The following is a 19,374-nucleotide window of genomic DNA, read 5'->3' on the forward strand; positions in this document are numbered from 1 at the left end:
ATCAAATGTTTTGAAAATACAGGGACCATTTATAAGGTTTTTAAACCATGAAGATTAAACTTTTTAAGTAACTATTTTTTTTTTTTTTTGATTTGATTTTTTTTTTTTTTGAGATGATAATGGGCGGTCCATCAAATAAAATGCGTAATAGGATCGAATTGAGGACCTCGGAGGGATTATCTGGTACTTCACGCGTTGAGCTCATCGAAGATATTTTCAACGATCAATTCGATCTCAACCGTTGATCTTTTCTCCTACTGCAACCTTGTTCCTTACTAATATAATATTTCCAATTTTGCGCTGTTAGGGTTCAAAATACAGAAACATATTGGTATCAATTTCTCTCTCCGGGTTGCATCGCTGCACATTGTGTTTTATATTTGTTATTTTAACATAAATCATCGGTGGTGAAGCAGTTGGAGGTGGATTCGTGTCGATGTGTGAAGATTCGACGATGGTTTCTCCTTCCGTTGCTGTCGTTGAAGGTTAGTTTTTGTTTCCGATTCACATTTTGAGATTTTCTTGATAATGGTTTTATGATGCTTGATCGGGGTTTACTCCGTTTGTTTGAGTCGTTCTGTTGGTGCGGTTTGAAGGCATGGTGTTTGTTTCCGATTCACATTTTCGAATATTTATATGATTTGTTTTGATTTTTATTTCGTGATGCATAGTCGTTTGTTAATTGGTTGAGTCGATCTGTCGTTGTGGTTGAAGGTTTGGTATTTGTTGCGATTCGCATTTTCGAAGTATTAAAAGGTTTATTATGATTTCCTGTAGTTTGTCAGTTTTGTATGAGGATGACGTTGAATCGGTTTGTTGATTTGATTGTTTGAATCGTTCTGTTGACTATTGCTGGGGTCGAAAGCCGGTCGCAGTTTCCAATTCGCATTTTCTAAATTTCATATGTTTTCTCTTTGATATTTGTGGCGTTTACTCGGTTTGTCAGTGGATATAGTTGACTCGTTTACCGATTTGGTGTTTTTAATTGTGTGAATCGGTCTATTGCTGTCTTTCAAGTCCGGTCTTTGCTTCTGTATCTGATCATGAATCCATCTTTTAGTTTTACTTTCTCTGTTCTATGCATAGTGAAATTAGATGAGAAGCTATGATTTCTTATTTGGTCATATTTTTCCAAACGAATTCCAGTGTTTATCAGGATTCGATCATGAATCAAATCTGATTTTTCTGTTTCTAAAAGATCAAGTTCATATTCTTTTTGCATCCGATCTGGTTTCTTAGGAATAGCAACCCTGATGTACGCTAAAGATTTCATTTTTTTCTTCTCTTGTGTAAAACAGAGACTTTTACCATAATAATTTATTGGAGTATTACTGTTTCATTTTTCTCCCAAATCACCCCCCTTTCTCTGATTAAAACAGGAGCACACCCTTTATTTATTCACTAATCCTGTTTATTCATTCTTTCATTGAATAGTAGAATTATGTGGATAGCCTATTTGATTCTAAGCTTCCTTAATGTGCTCACATTCTAACTTCTTTCATTGTTATGCTGTATCAAATGCAATAATATCTATATCTCTATATAGTGGGTATAAGTTTTTAATACATGATGGAATATGTAACGGTGAAAAAGGAGAAGATATTCTATTACCTACCATGCGTGTTTGTGGGATTGGTTGATTTTGGTTTTTACTAGATTAAGTACCAATTTTAAGCAGTAAGTTGAAAAACTAGATAAGCTGTGAACTGAATATAATCTAATAAGATTTGTTAGAATATCTCTCTATTTTCTTGGGTTTTTAACTTTTCATGTTTCTACTTTTGGAGAATTGACAACCCAAGAGATAAACTCTACTTTAGGCAAACGTCCGTTAACAGTGCATAAAAAAGTCTCTTTAACTCTTGTGGGTCCTTGTTGTTACACTACATTCCAATATTTTATAATTCTGATTATCACCGTGGGCCTGCTAAACTAAACTATCTAATTAAATGTCATTTAGCCCTATCATTAAATTTTCAAATTGCCCATACTATTACCTGTCTTTTTCAAGTATAATACCTATGTCCATTTTTCGGTGCAATAACTAATAATTTAGTTATGCCTTTAATTAAGTCAAAAGTGGGACCCCTAATTCTGGACTTTAGACATGTTTAAGGCCTCTTTAAGCTTTATTGTTAATAAATCATGTAAAATAATAAATGTGTGCTGTCATTCACATTTCCAGACCAAGTTGTGTTTTACCAGTATCAACGATATATTTTAATTTTTACCCATAATAGTAATCGTGCTTACGATTTTTCTACCAAGGACCAAACATGCAATAAAAACATATAATAGGGACTGTCCGAGTTAAAAAAAAAAAAAAGTTAGGTACCATTCATGTAATTTACTCCAAAAAAAAACAAACAAACCGGGTTCTTCATGTTGAATGTTGTTTTTGGTAGAAAGTTGCTATAATGGGTAAAAGTTAAAAGAATATTGTATGAATATATGGTAAAAAAGGCAAAGTAGGTTGTTGCAAGTTATTAAGTATCTGACACGTAAGCTTTTGTATGCTATGCAGTTTTGGATTCAACGACCGATGGCAAGAAATACATAACATCGGAAGAGTTACGAAAGCACAACAAACCTAGCGACCTTTGGATCTCAATTCAGGGCAAGGTTTATAACGTGACCGAATGGTCCAAAATACATCCGGGCGGCGATATCCCCCTCTTGAATCTCGCGGGTCAGGACGTGACGGACGCGTTCATCGCTTTCCACCCGGGGACCGCCTGGCAACACCTCCAAAACCTCTTCACGGGTTACCACCTAAAAGACTACCAAGTTTCTGATATCTCAAAAGACTACCGAAAACTCGCCTCCGAGTTTTCAAAAGCCGGAATGTTCGACAAAAAAGGACACGGTGTCATCTACTCGCTCTGCTTCGTATCCTTACTCCTTTCTGCTTGCGTATACGGTGTTCTATATTCCACTAGTGTCGCTATTCATATGCTTTCGGGGGCATTATTGGGATTAGCTTGGATGCAAATTGCGTATCTAGGCCACGATGCCGGTCATTACCAAATGATGTCGACCCGTGGATGGAATAAGTTTGCCGGAATCTTCATCGGGAATTGCATCACCGGAATCAGCATCGCGTGGTGGAAATGGACACACAATGCGCACCACATCGCGTGTAATTCCCTCGATTACGATCCCGACCTCCAACATCTCCCAATGCTCGCGGTCTCATCGAAACTGTTCCAATCCATCACTTCCGTTTTTTACGGCCGTAAATTAACCTTCGATAACCTGGCACGCTTTTTCATCTCCTACCAACATTACACGTATTACCCGATCATGTGCGTGGCACGTGTCAACCTTTACCTACAAACAATATTATTATTATGCTCAAAACGAAGAATCCCGGACCGAGCTTACAACATTATGGGGACTCTGGTTTTTTGGACTTGGTTTCCGGTTCTTGTTTCGTGTCTCCCGAATTGGCCGGAACGTGTGGCGTTTGTTTTGGTTAGCTTTTGTGTGACCGGAATCCAACATGTTCAGTTCACGTTGAACCATTTCGCGGCTGATGTGTACGTGGGCCCACCGAAAGGGAACAATTGGTTTGAGAAGCAAACGAGTGGGACGATTGATATCTCGTGTTCGTCTTACATGGATTGGTTTTTCGGTGGGTTGCAGTTTCAGTTAGAGCATCATTTGTTTCCGAGGTTGCCGAGGTGTCATTTGAGGTCCATATCTCCGATTGTTAGGGAGCTTTGCAAGAAACATAATTTGCCGTATACGAGTTTGTCCTTCTATGATGCGAATGTGACGACTCTTAAGACGCTTAGGACTGCGGCTTTACAGGCTCGTGACCTGGCCAACGGGGCCCCACAGAATTTAGTTTGGGAAGCTTTTAATACTCATGGTTGAGATTGTCTCTCACTCGTATTGTCTGTCTATCGCAGTAGTATTTGTCTCGAGTATTGGTCGTTGTGTATGAGGGGTTTTGAGCGTATTTCTGCGGTTTTTGTATTTTATCATACTGATTATGTATGGATTCATGTTTATTTATAGATTTTGCGTTTTGATTATAATAATCTACCATTATATTATGGACTCATCATGCTCATTTATAATTATCACATTTTGGGTCGTAGTGGTACTATGCTACTAGATTGGGTTGGGCTCTGGGTATTTGTGTCCTTGAATCATAAAAATTCTTGTATCCTTTTACTCATCAGACAGCATTTGAATCCAAGATGCAATCTGATCCAAAATTCTAGTGTCCGATAAAATAAATGGATAAAAGGAGTTTGGTTATCGGGGCGAGTTGTAACATCTAAAGTAAATATAGTTTTGATACCAAAGAAATTGTTTGCAACCAGTTGTAACATCTAAAGTAAATATAGTTATGGGTTCCTTGTAATGCTGGTAGCATTGAATTTATGCATTGGACGTGTGCAATATGTCCTGATGCATGCCGCGTTCAATACATGCGAGATGATCATAAAGAACTGATAATAATTCTAGAAACAATCAAGTTCTACAATCTTTGAATATGACATGCATTCTTTAGTGTTGCGAGTTCCAACAACGACATTAATGTACTTGACCAATCGTGGTTATTCAACAACATATATCTTGGAAAGGCACATAATGTGCCATTTTAAGCGAATGGAGTATCCTACAAGCGTGAGTACTATCTTACTGATGAGATATATTTTGAGTTGTCTATATCTATCAAACTGTTGATATGTACAAACGACGATAAACGATTAAAGTTTAAGACAAACCAAAAAGCAACTAAGAAGGATGTGGAACCAACATTTAGTACTTTTGAGAGACGTTTGCGGATACTCAAACTCCCAACATAATCATATGATCCTAGAAGATTGCAAAGCATAATGTATAAATGCATTATATTATATAATATGATTTTATAAGATGAAAGAAAAACGATATGTCATTACGATGAATATAAAGTTGTGCCTGAGTAGATATTGGTATGCCACAATAGATGACAAACAAAAAGGAAGTATATGATCATGATACGTATCACACAACTCACGTTGATTTGATGAAACATATTTACAGAGCTAACGTACATCCTGTCGACAAGGATTTATACGTGGATACAAATGAATATTCAGATATGCATTTTGACAAGGATTTGGACGATGAGTCGAATGACGATTCGGCGTGATGAGTATTTTAATTATTGTTATATATATATATATATATATATATATATATATTAATTATGTAATTTGTATTGTGAAGTATGAATTTTTTTATTAGTTTTGTATTTATTAAGATATTTCTTTTATTAATTTTATATATTTTTAATTATAGTCTTATAATTTTATTAAAAAAAAGGGAATAATGGGAAAATGATTTGGCGAAAAGGTAAAATATGATTTGGGGTCTCTGTCTGCTCCATATTTTTATTTTAGCGGGTTTTACAGTCCAATTGTCATTTTCACTTCCAACCGACTCTTCCAGTGGCTTTGCTTCTGCTCAACAAAACACCCTTTCTCTTTCTCACTCACCTCTTTCCCCTATAATATATTCTTTTCTATTACTTCCAAATCTAATCCCGACAACAAGCATTTGATGCTTCCCAACCCGGCTAACCGAAAAGTTATTCCAAAGTTTCACTAACTCATTTCTCAAATTTGCATTGTACGATCAAAGCTAGGGTTCTTTTGCTGAGATTCAAATGATCACTTCTTCTTGAAATTTCCCCCAAATTTGTTGTTTTAAGTTCTTGATTCAGCTAGAGACAGAGAGTTATGGAAGTGGAACAATCAAATCAATCAATGGCCTTCCACGAGCCTTCCATGGAACAGAGCATTAGCTTCGTAACAGCCCTTCAGGTTTTAATTTTCTATTTAGTTTAAATTTTCCCTTTTTTTTTGTACTTCACGTCAGATCTGAGTTTTTGGTATATAATTATAGATGTTAATGATGAAAATCTGTGCGATATGTTTGACTTTTTCTGTGATGCTTTCTCTGTTTGATCTCTCTTTATGTGAATACGTTGCATGTCGTAGGAGGTACACTTTGACTTTGGGAATCAAATTGGGTATGTCTATGCTAAACTTTTCTAGAAAATTGCCATCTAACTTTATGACAAGAACTACAAATTGAATAAAGTTGGCATTAATTGCCTTGAAAACCTGTACCAATTCTTCATTTTAGAAATAGTAGGGTTGACTTATTAATATAAATGATGATATATATTACAATAGAAATGAGAGAGAAATGGTTTTGGGTGTTTGGATGCGCTTGTTCAATGTGATTCTTCATTTATCATGATAATCAGTTTTTTTACACACCTTCAAAACTCATTATTTTTCACCCTACAGAATCAGAAAATTAGAATCATTATAACTTTTTGCCAAACAATCACAACTCCCTTAAAATGCACATCTTTTAGACATGTGATCATTAAGTGTGAGTTGTCATTATCGAATTACTTAATTCATAAAAGCTTAGGGTCCATCAAGTAACATGGGTTGTCATGTTAGAGAGAATTCGTATTATTAGCTTAAGGATGGATCACATTCACATGTGTCTGGCCAAACTCAAACATTGCAATTTTCACGGGACAGAGGAAAAAGTGATATTTGGTAATTTTGGATTGATGAATTCTAATTAAACCTAAATGCAAATAGCAATGTACTTTCATTGATGTGTTTATTATAGCATCCTACCTTCATTTCTTCCTATAAATGAATGTTTCTTTCAGTTAGCCTTTCTGATTACATAATCAATGTAGATGCTTTGACATATCTTCATTATCACGTGTTTACATTAAAAAAAAAAAAATTCAGCAAGTGTTTCAGCCTTAGTGGCATAATGTGTGTTTTAGATATTAATTAAATAATAGGTAATTATTGCGTTGTTAATCGGTTTTAATCCTTGTTTAATGTTTGTTTTAGGAACTAAAAAATCTAAGGCCTCAACTTTATTCAGCAGCTGATTATTGTGAAAAGTCTTATCTTCATAGCGAACAGAAACAAGTGTGAGAATCATTTCAAAGCTGAACATCTCGTAATAATCAAACAAATCAATTTTAAAAAAAAATGTAATTTTTATATTCGTTTTGTTGTAGGGTTCTTGATAACTTAAAAGATTATGCAGTACGGGCACTTGTCAATGCTGTTGACCATCTTGGCACTGTTGCTTACAAATTGACCGATCTTTTAGACCAACAAAGTTTAGAAATTTCAACAACTGGATTACATGTTTCATGTTTACATCAGGTAAGATGCGCTATAATAATATAGATCTTTTATACCAGAGCTATTGACGATTGATTTTTTTATTTTATTTTAAGCAACTTCTTACATGCCAAATGTATACGGATAAAGAAGCTCTCAGACAGCAACAGTTGCTAGCTGTTGTGCCACGTCATCACAAGCATTACAGTTTGCCTAGTAAGAATATTTGTGCTCTTTTGTTTATGCAGTTTCCTTTCAAGTTAATGGGACCCACAGAACGAAAGTGTTAGATGACTGAAAAAAATATAGAGCTTAACTATTTGCTGGTTTTGGAAAAAGGTTAACTACCAAGAGGGCAATAACAATTAATGGCAATGCACTTTCATTTGTCTGTGTATTATATATATCATCCTACTTTCATATCTTTCTATTACGGTGCTATACTTTGAAAAATGTACCCAATTATAGCATTGTATTTTGATTTTTTTTTTCTTAGTAGAATATTATATTTTGAAAAATTTACCCAATTATAGCTTTGTATTTGGATGATATTGTTATAATTGGGTAGATTTGTCAAAGTAGAATGTTTTAATAGGAAGAAATGAAAGTAAGATGCTATGATAAACAAATCAAGGGAAGTGCATTGCTATTTCTTTCACTTAACCATTATAAAAATCATTTAAATTAGTAATGTTTTCAATGACCACATAGAATTATAGTGAAAGTATGTTGCTATATATTATTACACCAGAAAGACAAACATAGTATTAATCATTTGATAATTTGACAATCAACAACATTTATCTCAAAGTTTAAAAAATAACAATATTTATCTCAAGATATTTGATAATTTTGGTACAATTTGTATACAGTTATAGTACATTGTTAAATCGGTAAATGAGCTTTAGTACATTTGGTTTTTGGTTATTATTGCTCAATTGTATTTCATCATGGAACTTTAACATTTTACACATCCTTTCAACCTAGAATCTGTCAGCAAAAAAGTCCATTTTAGCCCTCAGACTAAAACTGATGGAAACCAGAGTCATTTTCATTCAAGGCCTCGACAGTTTTCTTCAGGTAACAGTAACATATATATATATATATATATATATATATATATATATATATATAATGTTTGCATGTTTAATAAATCTGCATGTTGCATTTGAAGTAGGCACCCCGCCTGCAAATACACTTTGTTGGCATTTAGCATCAGAAAGCAAGTCTACATTGAAAGCCAATTCGCACTCAATGAGGTGCATAAATATCTTCATTTAATGTTTTCTTTTGATTTTATAAATATTTAATGTATTAAATATGATTGCAAAAGGTAACTATTTTGGGTTATTATTTGCAGTTTTGATGAGCCGAAAACTTCTGGCCATGCTCCTGTGTCACATCATCATCATGCATCCCGTATGTATCTTTTTACTATTTTTGTTTTTAAAATTGTATTTATAATACTTATTACTTACATGTAGATGGAGGTGATGGGGTACGGACAAAATCCTCTGAAGCGATGCGGAATGCGGGCCCAGCTTCAAGCGCCGCGATTCAGACACTTGGCATCTCACGACTGGTAATTTTAAATTTGATAATATTGAATATAATTATTAACATATAAGAAGATTAAGGGATACATTAAGCCAGGGTTTTTTAGCTTTTAACATAACATATTAAGTCATTTTGTCCAGATTAAGGGGTTGTTTCTTTTTGACTTAATGAGCTTAAAGCACTTAATCTGGACAGCTATACATGGCTGTTTCGTTTTTACTTAATCCGGACAGAATCGATTAAGACAAAAGAACCGGCTTAATGTATTAAGACACCAACCCTTCTACCTATTTCCCCTTATATATATATTTTTTTCACACAACTCCTCTGGCATTAAAATTGATGAATATTGTGAAATGTTTTTGGTTTGACAGGATGAGTTGGAGGGTCCAAATCCAAACCCAATGATGTCGTTCCGGTCATTTGATAATCCTAGACGTGAGGTTACAGCCCATGTTCCTCCTCATCCTATTCGCAGCAAGAGTGTTTTGTCCTCTTTTTTTGTCAAACAAAAGACACCCAAACTAAGGACAAGTGCCGTTTCTTGAATCATTTGCAATTGCAATAAGGAAACCCTAAACCCAACCCCTTATATTTCAATTTCATGACATCACTGATGTGCTCATGAAACTGCCAATAACAACAAGTGTATATTTATATTTCCTTTGCTTGTACCTGTAGTTTGTTTCTTTGTGTATTCCTGTATGTAATTTGGTGTTTTATTTCTTTAATAAAACTGTGTGACTATTGATTAAATCTATAAAACATTCTGAGTAATCCCGATTCTTTTGGCTATATTGTTTAGAATTTGGATGGAGTTTGTCTGTTTTCAAGATTTAAATCCAATTTTTATTCCATCTCATAATGATTATTTTATTTATTTGAAATCCTAAAAAAACGTTCATATTTACTAGAAAATATCTTGACATCTGTTTATTGATGTGTCATTGTAAATTTAGGAGAAACACGGGAATGTAAGATTTGGTGAATGGTAATTACTAATTAGCAATGAAAAAAAAAAGCTTAAAACGAATTCGGTAAACATGTGTTTGAATATTTTCAAGAAAACTCTTAAATTTGCAACTTTTTTTTAAAGGTTTAATCTTTTCTCTAATTCTAGTTTTATCTCATATTTTTTATTCAACTATTTAGTTTTTTTTTTTTTTTTTTTTTTTTTTTTTTTTTTTTTTTTTTACCTTGTATCATTAGTTTCTAAGTTTCTTAAAGTAAAACTAGTAAGAAAAAATTTAAGTTCATATATTTTTTTTAGTAAATCAAAACAAAAAAGTTTGCGAGGGTTATTTTGAAAAGAAGTTAGAACTTTATTCAAAAAAATATTATAAAGTAAAGATTGCCCATAAACTTGCAAAAATTGTCGAATAAAAAAATCTTAGAGATAAAATTAAGATTTCATCAAGAAAAAACTTAAGTTAGCCCTTTAAAAAAAAAAATTCTAAATCTTATTTCCGGTGCCTGTCTGCCTGACCAAGAACTCTGTATGACAGTCGTTAACTCGTTATTGTTACTACCGACGCGGTAACTGCGTAAGTTAGCATAACCCACCACATATAATTCTTCTGGTTTTAGATCCAATCGGAAAATCTTCCACTGAACCTCCATAGCTTCACACTCTCAAGCTCTTCCACACTCACTTCACCAGCTACACTTACAAACACCAAGAACACACACCAAATATATCCATACATCATTCAATTGAATCAATCCTCAGGTTTTTATATACAAATTCAATGTCATCAACATCATCACTTCATCAAAGATCACTTCACAAACCCTACAATTTGTTATTCCAAAAATCATCAACGGATGGTCACTCAAAACCCTACTCCTTGTCAATGCTCTTTAATCGGACCACGCTTTTGCTCCTCCTCACCCTCCTCATAATCCTTGGCGTGTTCTCCCCATGGATCGGTGACCGTTCAACGTTTTTTTCGTATTCAGGCAATTCTAGGGTTTCTTTGGAAGCGAAATGGCGAGGATATACTCTACCGGAAGCGGTGGCGTATGTGGCGAAGAATGGGAGTACGGTGATTGTTTGTGCGGTGAGTCAGCCGTACTTGCCGTTTTTGAATAATTGGTTGATTAGTATTGTGAGGCAAAAGCATCATGAGAAAGTGCTTGTTATTGCGGAGGATTATGCGACGTTGTATACTGTTAATGGGAGGTGGCCTGGTCATGCTGTGTTGATACCTCCTGCACCTGATGCTCAAGTTGCTCATAAGTTTGGCTCTCAGGTATGATTTGATATTTGTTCTGAACTAAAATGAATGTTTGCAAGATGATGATCTGTGTTTAGCGTAATGAATAGTGTTTTGGCTTTAGTTATGGCCTATAATTGGAGTCTGGAGATGTCAAAATCATCTGATTCACCATTGCTTAGTCAATTACAAGCCAAAGATGCCTAGCTAATTGCAGTCCTGTATGATTTGTGATCCTGTTGGCAGTTCACTTTGGATAGTGGTTGAATCATATTCTTTTGGCATTACCTCCATGTATGAATCCAGAACTTACATTCTTATGATTAAAATGGTTTTGGTTCCATTTGCAGGGATTCTTCAACTTCACTTCCAGAAGGCCACGGCATTTGCTGCAAATCCTAGAGCTTGGATATAGCGTGATGTACAATGATGTTGATATGGTCTGGCTAGCAGATCCATTTCTTTACCTCAAAGGAAAACATGATGTGTACTTTATGGATGACATGGCTGCTGTAAGTTTATCGTCTCGATATTTAAGTTGTTTCATTGAGATGATCATCAGATATTACTTGTTTTTATTTATTTCCAAAAACCTTGGCCTCATTTTGTTTTTGTTGTAATCTTGACCAGGTCAAACCGCTGGATCACCCTAATGTCCTCCCACCTCCTGGGAAAAAAGGGCGTACTTATATTTGCAGCTGTATGATTTATATGCACCCAACACCAGGGGCAAAATTGGTCCTGAAAAAGTGGATTGAAGAGCTTGAAAGTCAACCATGGTCAAAAGCAAAGAAAGCTAATGACCAGCCTGCTTTCAACTGGGCATTGAACAAAACAGCAGGCCAGGTGTCTTTCTCATACCTTTAATTCAACCTTATTGTTTATGGCTGCGTACTTTGAAACATTAACCCATTATATTATGGTTTGTTTAATAACTACCTATATTTTTTCAAAGTACAATGCCTGATAACAAAGAATTTCAAAGTACAATGCTATATATATATATATATATATATATATTTTTGGGAAAGTAGAATGCTAAAATAAGAAAAATTGAAAGCAGGTGGACCTATACCTGCTCCCTCAGGCAGCATTTCCAACAGGTGGACTATATTTTAAGAATCAGACATGGGTGGAAGAGACCAAGGGAAAACATGTTATAATTCATAACAATTACATTCTTGGTTTTGAAAAGAAAATAAAGCGCTTTCATGACTATGGTCTTTGGTTGGTTGATGATCATGCCTCCGAATCGCCACTTGGCAGATTACAATAGGCTGCAACCGTCTACCACTATATCTTTCTCTTTCCCTAGAGGTTTAGGTTCAAATCTCACATGGAAATCAACTCTTTATGTACTATTATTCTTTTGTAGAAATCTTGTAAGTTTTCAACTGCACAACCTAAGTTTTATTTTTTATTTTTTATTTTTTTTTGAATGTTCATGGTAAAACTACAAATGAAGGCACAAATCCTAAAATGATCTTTACAGAATTTTATCATTACAATAATAATCTCCCTATCCTTCTCATTAGTTAGTTATGGGTGGTCTATTAACCACACTGCAGTACGCCCTTGTATCTTCCCCGTGAATGTGGGTGGATGAGATCTCTCACCAGACTCATGGTGGCCTGGTGTATATTGATTATTGAGGACGATGTTATGCATCATACAAATAATCATTTTCTTTATGTGATTTTATCTACTAGTTACTGAAATAAATCATACTTTGAAATACGCACAGGATAACTTATCTTATTTTTACAACTTCGAATTTGAAGATTACAGCCAAATCACAATCACTTATTAAACACCTCAACAACAGTACCAAAACAAAACCAACCAAGTTAAGTATTATTTCCATATTCACAGAAAAAAGAGACTTGTAACCTATCAATATCATTCAACAACTTTCCTTTCGTATATGCACAGTCCACCAAACCATCTAAATTCTTAAAACAACATAACGGCGTTTATTGTATTTGATGTACTTTATATATATATATATATATATATATATATATATATATATATATATATATATATATATATATATATATATATATATATATAACCTGTGAGAACCACGGTTATAAAATCAATTAAATTTTTATATTAAAAAATCAAATTTATTACTCAATTATTTTAAAAAATTATTACTTAAGAAATATTTTTTTAGTTATATAAAGAGAATTATAATCAATGATTTAAATAAATATGTGAAGTTAAATCACCTTATAATCTATATTAACTTTATTTTATTTTTCAATCTAATGTTATTAATTTAATATAATTAAAGTGAGAAAATTAAAATTTTGAAATTTAAAATGAGGAATCAATTATTGATTTAATGTAATTAGAGTGGAAATTTAAAACTTGAAATTTGAAATGGATAATTAATAGATTGATAAGTGATATGATATATGATATATAACATTAATGAGTAGTCCTAATTATATAACACTTGTCAAGATGAGATTAAACTTATTCTTTTATTAGAATAGGGATATATATATATATATATATATATATATATATATATATATATATATATATATATATATATATATATATATATATATATATATATACGGTAAGAAATTTTTTTGGTAGGAAAGTAAGATTTCTTTTTTTTACATACTTTTTTGACGAACAAAAGAAATGAATCAATAGATGAATAAAAAATAACATGATTCAACAAAAAAAATCTCAAAAAAACACACCGATAATTCATTTATACAATGATTTCGTTGTTATTCACTAATATTGTCATAAAAATGAATTTTTTTTCTTAATTTACATAAAAATGAATCATTAAGATGTTTTTTTGGGATTTTTTTTTTTCTTGTGAATCATCTAATAATTCATTTTGTAAGTTCGCTAAAAAATATATGCATATACCTTTCTATCAAACTTTTCCTTCTAATTTAATCTTGACTCTCTCTCTCTCATATATATATATATATATATATATATATATATATATATATATATATATATATATATATATATATATATATATATATATATATGGGTAAAGTGAATATACCTAAGAACCTTATATAAGCTTAGGTACTTAACCTCATCAAACTACGTCATTTTGCATTAAATTTTCATTGCAATCATCCAAAGTTCTTAAACTTCATCCCTAAACTTGATTTACTTTAAAAATATTTGGAAATTCATCATTATATTTCTCCTACATCCTTTCATTTGTAGCGGTAATTACAATGTAAATATGATACAAACCGATGTAATATTATGGAGTTAGGTACCTAAGCTTATATAAGGTTGTTAGGTATATTCACTTTACCCATATATATATATATATTCTACCTTGCGGCTTTCATTTATTAGCTATTAAACATCAGTTTCTACGTAGTTTGGCCAAACATACCCTAAAATTTTGTAATTATTGTGTTTGCTCTAGCAAAAATCAGTAAGTTTAGCACTTTCGTGGGAATAATGTTTGCAACGTTGTGGATATGCATCCATCACCAACTATAACCTCATATTTTGACTTTAGTTTCTTTCCATAAATTTTTCTATCACGTCCCTATTAAAACGGCTTCAGAACATTGATTAGTAGTCAAATATTTGTATTTTAATAAGTTATATGAAAAATCAAACATTGTGTATTGTTTGAGCAAAGGGAGTAATAGCTATTAACAGCCAACAAGCTAAACTGCACCAAAAAGCATAAGCACAAGCACAAGCACATTAGGAGAAAATATTGCTATTAAAACTTGCAAATTATGCATCAAGACTTGTACCTCACTGGGCATATGTTAAAATTCAATCTGAACCGGCAAACTGCACCCAATAACTTGGATACAAATCATATTCTACGTCAATTCATTAAAAGTTGTACATCATGCATTAAAACTTGTACATCATCCATTAAAGACTTGTACTCGGACTAGAAAGGCCTAGGAGGCTTCTCCAAAACAGCAGAAAAGAAAACCTCTCTATCATCATCTTTATCAACCTTTGGTACAACCACCCACTTGTGCCTTTTGTACCTCAACATCTTGAAACCCTCCAAATAATCCTCTAAATCCTCCTTTAAGCAAAAAAAACTATCAATCCATAACAACCCTCCGGGCCTAAGTACTCTGTCCCAATCATATAGTACAAAATCTAATAGCACGAAATCGATCCACCCGTCCAGAAACCTGGTGGTGTGGATGAGATCCAACGTGTTATCAAAAAACGGGAGCCGTTGATTTATCGTCATGTAGATCGGTACAAGTCCACGAAGCGCAATCATTTCACTAAAAGGCGCCCCAAGGTTTATCGTAGCAGAGACAATCGTGACATTGTGGTCCCGCATTCTAGCGGCAAAAGTACCCGTTCCAACGCTAAAGTCGAGACCGATACGTATCTTGCCGGGCTTCAGGTCTAGAATTTCTGTGATCATCAAGTCGGGAGTTGAGTTGGTCGGACCAAGATAAACGGGTCCGACCCATCTCGGCATTTCATGATGTGTCAGATTGAAACAATCTGCACATTTGAAGAAACCTTTGCCTGCCTTGCTGGCAGCAAGACATGCAAAACCTTTGCATCGGTAATGACTCCATCGGACGTTTTTATCATCCGGGAGTCTCCAAATGGACTCGGGGATTGGGTACGGTTCGGTGTAGAACCGTGGGGCTCGTGAGAAGCACCGTCTTCTAGGCAATGGGTCGCACCCGTGCACCATTAACCGTTGAGCCAACTTCCAATCATCATTGCATATGTCACCCACATCATAATTCATATACTCTTCGAGCTCTTGTTTCATTGAGAAACACGCATGTCCTATGCTAGTGAATGTCCCGTTTGCGCCCATGAAGTTTTGCTTTCCTAATCTGTTCGGTTTCATTCGAACATATTTCCGGATTTCTTCTGTCAGAAAGAAATCCTGCGAGACGTGAACCGGTTGAACTGAATACAACTGATTCACGTCACGTTCAGGTAATCCAACAACATCGTGGAAGTTTTCCACAAACTTTGCAGACTCAATTAAACCCAAAATGTCTGCAAGAAATGAACCGTATCTTAACGCGTGCGAAGAATTCTTGTATGAAACTTTAATATCGATAATTTCTTGCTCGATTTTCTTGATAACTGTCTCTAATATCTTGATTTCAGGATTATAGGTAACATGAGGATTAGAATCATACATGCATTTAGTATCCAAAATAATAAAAGGGTTGAAAGAGTAAAATTTTGAAAATAAAACCACACAAATAAGTGAAAAAACACAAGATAAGAAAACAAACTTGGGAATTCCTCTCGATATGCTTAACTTCATTTTTGCTATGAAAAGTTAAGAGTTACATCCTACATCAAACATGATAAAAATCTAAGCTTTGCTTGGATTTTGAGATACGAATCTTTTGAATTTTTAATATGATCTCGAATCTTGAACTTTTGGTTTGACTATTTAAAGTAATAGTTTATGAGCAAATTGGTTTCAGATTCAAGGTTCTAGTTTGACAGATGGAATAAGAAGAATTAACAATTGTTTATCACAGTGTAAGCAACCTTAAAGTCCTGTATAAACAAATGCATCCATGATTTCTGAACCTACAATGTAGCTCAAGTGATGCCAAATTCAAGATAATATAATGTAAAAAAAATGCATATTATGATGCGTAAATAATGGAACCGAATTACTTTCTCACAATCACGATCCAAAAACTCGAAAAGATGCAGGAGATGAAATTTGATCACATGATTTCGATGGTGTTTGAAAAAAATCACAGATTTAAAAAAAAAATGATCTTCGTGTGACCATGGAAAAAGTTGGTCAACCATTACGATTCATGAACAGGGAAAGGATCAAACGTCTCGAAAATCATGGAATCGCAACAAAAATCACATGAAAGATGAAGAATTTCATGAGTAATTTCACTTTTTCAATCTGTTCAATTAAGCCAGAATAAAAAAGCTTGAATCTTATAATTCGAATATGTTATTGATCAAATAGAAGCTAGAAAATGAAGTAAGAAGAGAAATTCTGAAATCACAAAATCTGAAACAAATCAAAATCTGAACCTCTTAAAGTCATCTAAATTCACTAATCAAAACCCTAATTTTTAGAGAGGAGAATCATCAGTTCATCGTAATATTACTAAACAATCAGCGAACACTCGGAACAGAATGCGAGGAATCTGGTAACGCTTCCGTTAATTACCTCCGGCGACGTCCGTCGGAATACTGTGAGAGAGGAACAACCTCCGCCAACGGAGTTGACAAAGGCGTAGGAAGCGGAGAACTCCGGCAAACAGGGCAAGTAGCGTTAAGCTTCAACCAAGCATCAACACAAGTCAAATGAAAACAATGCTTACAATCAGGTAACATCCTCAACATCTCCCCCTCCCTATATTCACACAAACAGATTGCGCATAAAGAATCAATTCCCTTCGAGAACGGAAACTTAGGGTATGAGTTGATCACTGCTTGATCAAGTCCTACGACGGCGTTCTGCTCTTCATCGTCGTTGTCGTTGTTGTTTTCATCTACGAAGATTATACTCGGTAGAATTACGCCGTTATCGCTAGGGTTTTGGTTTTGGTGGCGATGCTGGTACTGGTACCTGTAACGGTGGCGGAAGCAGATGTAGGAAGCGAGGAGGAGGGTGGCGAAGAGGACGAGAAACCCAAGTGCGATGGCGATGGCGTAACCGAGGCCGATGTTAGTTAGGTAGTAATGGGTAGGGCTAGTGATTGGGGGTGGAGGAGGAGATATGGTGGACATTGAAGAAATAGTGGTGGTGGGTGGTGGTGGTGGTGATGTCCATTTGGAGGGAGGAGACAGGGAGGACGTGGTGGTGGTGATGGATATTATCGGAAGTGGGTGGGTAGGTCGCTGAATTGCAGCATTAAATGCGAGTTATAGAGAGAAAGGTCATTAATGTCGATACAGAGGAATCAAAGCATGAAAATGGCGGATTGCCATTGAAGAACCTACCATAAACCACAACGCTCCCCCATCCAATTTTCTTTGTTTGTTTGTTAATGGGTTTATTAGGAAGGACACTTGGAGCCACAAAGTTATTTTTTCCTTTACGGATTTTTAGGATAAAAAACCAATTTTTTATTAATTTTTTAAAATATATATTTAACTTGTTTTTGTATAAACTTTTTTTTAAACAGGTTTGATAAAAATAGATGATAGTTTAAAGCTGATAACCAAAAATTAAAATTTTATCTGTATAAAATTATAATATTTAAAAAAATATAAAATAACTTTAAAAAGATAATGACTCTATGTCAACTTTCAAGAGTTGAGGGCTCTACTCCATCCATCGAGTAAAGTAATTCACTATCGGAATTTCTTTTGCTGCCTATCTCATGCTTCTTCTTTCTTCAAATCAGTTCCTAGTGTTAGTCAATCAAGATTCACCATACGGGGATCCACTTTAGGCTAAAAGAAGAACGAATTTAATACCAGACATCTTTCCTAAGAGATGCAACAAATACATCAGGAATTTGAGGATCTCATGCCCACGATTGAGTTGCCAAGTGCCCCTTAGGAGGGTCAATCTATCATAAGATTAAGTTGGAGCCTGGTGCCATTTTCCTTAAAGGGGTGTTTGAGATTGTTTTTTAAAACAACTTATCGATTTTATGGCTTTTTGAAAAACTAATAAGTAAAAAAAAATGTTTGTCAAACTAAAAAATACTTTTCGGAATAGCTTTTTTATTAGCTTCAAAAGACATATTTTAAAAAACATATAAAACTTGGTTTGTTGAAACAATTTTTGGTTTTTTAACCAACATAATTTCAAAAAACACTTTTTAAGTCAAACAATTATTAATTTATTGACTTATTGACTTTTTCACCATAAAAATTAATTCAAACATTTTTTAAAAAACGCATTTTACTACCACTATAAGTTAATACACATTTTTATCTAAAAAAACTTCTAGAGTTTAAAAAGAACTCCCAAAAATCTCCTTAGAGTTAAAAAAAAAACGCATTTTACTACCACTATAAGTTAACACACAATCGAAACTTTCAAGTGTACATGTTTCCTCACTATCCTATTTATTTATTTTGTATCCAATTACAATTAAACTCTTTTTCAGTTGTTCAAAATTAATATTATGACCAATTATTGTATATTAATGTTTATTTTGCATCTAAGTTGTCATCTCTGAGACCTTGGCACCTTTAGAAAGTTTCCAAAAAAAATACAACACTAAACTTTCTTCGGATTATATGCAATGTTTTAAAAACCGGTTGGACCGATAAATGGGGGAATAAGCGATTCAATTATCACCGGTTTTATGTCGAATTTTGAACCGGATTGAACCGATTTAACCCAGTTGAACCGGTTAAACCTGATAAAAATATATGGAAAAGAGCAATTTGTATAATAAACTTTGGTGATTTTTTTTTCAAATCTATTTGGTTTTCTATAAATAAAAATATAT

General features: G+C 33.8%; 5 protein-coding genes across 6 annotated transcripts; 3 read left to right on the plus strand and 2 right to left on the minus strand.

The window, feature by feature from the left end:
• Positions 1-198: 198 nt before the first annotated feature.
• On the plus strand, positions 199-4,069 carry LOC145003832 (delta(8)-fatty-acid desaturase). The gene is made up of 2 exons (XM_078962742.1): positions 199-485; positions 2,525-4,069. The coding sequence occupies exons 1-2, from the start codon at positions 437-439 to the stop codon at positions 3,877-3,879; spliced, it is 1,404 nt and encodes a 467-aa protein (XP_078818868.1). The 5' UTR covers positions 199-436; the 3' UTR covers positions 3,880-4,069.
• Positions 4,070-5,428: 1,359 nt separating this feature from the next.
• LOC145005822 (protein ABIL1-like) lies at positions 5,429-9,527 on the plus strand. The gene is made up of 9 exons (XM_078964941.1): positions 5,429-5,825; positions 6,894-6,976; positions 7,067-7,217; positions 7,292-7,391; positions 8,163-8,255; positions 8,353-8,434; positions 8,536-8,594; positions 8,660-8,757; positions 9,107-9,527. Exons 1-9 carry the CDS (start codon positions 5,742-5,744, stop codon positions 9,278-9,280), a joined length of 924 nt encoding a protein of 307 aa, XP_078821067.1. The 5' UTR covers positions 5,429-5,741; the 3' UTR covers positions 9,281-9,527.
• A 661-nt stretch (positions 9,528-10,188) lies between these two features.
• LOC145005807 (UDP-D-xylose:L-fucose alpha-1,3-D-xylosyltransferase MGP4-like) lies at positions 10,189-12,375 on the plus strand. Of its 2 annotated transcripts, none has more exons than XM_078964922.1 (4): positions 10,189-10,984; positions 11,299-11,460; positions 11,579-11,794; positions 12,009-12,375. In XM_078964922.1, the coding sequence occupies exons 1-4, from the start codon at positions 10,481-10,483 to the stop codon at positions 12,222-12,224; spliced, it is 1,098 nt and encodes a 365-aa protein (XP_078821048.1). In that variant the 5' UTR covers positions 10,189-10,480; the 3' UTR covers positions 12,225-12,375. The 2 variants fall into 2 exon arrangements, with proteins under 2 accessions (XP_078821048.1, XP_078821049.1); XM_078964923.1 differs by having other exon boundaries at positions 10,191-10,984; positions 12,012-12,375.
• Positions 12,376-14,749: 2,374 nt separating this feature from the next.
• Positions 14,750-16,701, minus strand: LOC145005043 (S-adenosyl-L-methionine-dependent methyltransferases superfamily protein). Its single transcript, XM_078964089.1, has one exon. It carries the CDS (start codon positions 16,242-16,244, stop codon positions 14,868-14,870), a length of 1,377 nt encoding a protein of 458 aa, XP_078820215.1. The 5' UTR covers positions 16,245-16,701; the 3' UTR covers positions 14,750-14,867.
• A 183-nt stretch (positions 16,702-16,884) lies between these two features.
• On the minus strand, positions 16,885-17,955 carry LOC145005044 (RING-H2 finger protein ATL67-like). Its single transcript, XM_078964090.1, has one exon. It carries the CDS (start codon positions 17,690-17,692, stop codon positions 17,126-17,128), a length of 567 nt encoding a protein of 188 aa, XP_078820216.1. The 5' UTR covers positions 17,693-17,955; the 3' UTR covers positions 16,885-17,125.
• Between the last annotated feature and the right edge of the window lie 1,419 nt (positions 17,956-19,374).

The sequence above is a fragment of the Lactuca saligna genome, chromosome 7 (genome assembly GCF_052625555.1).
Source record: "Lactuca saligna cultivar CGN05327 chromosome 7, ASM5262555v1, whole genome shotgun sequence".
Lineage (NCBI taxonomy): Eukaryota > Viridiplantae > Streptophyta > Magnoliopsida > Asterales > Asteraceae > Lactuca > Lactuca saligna.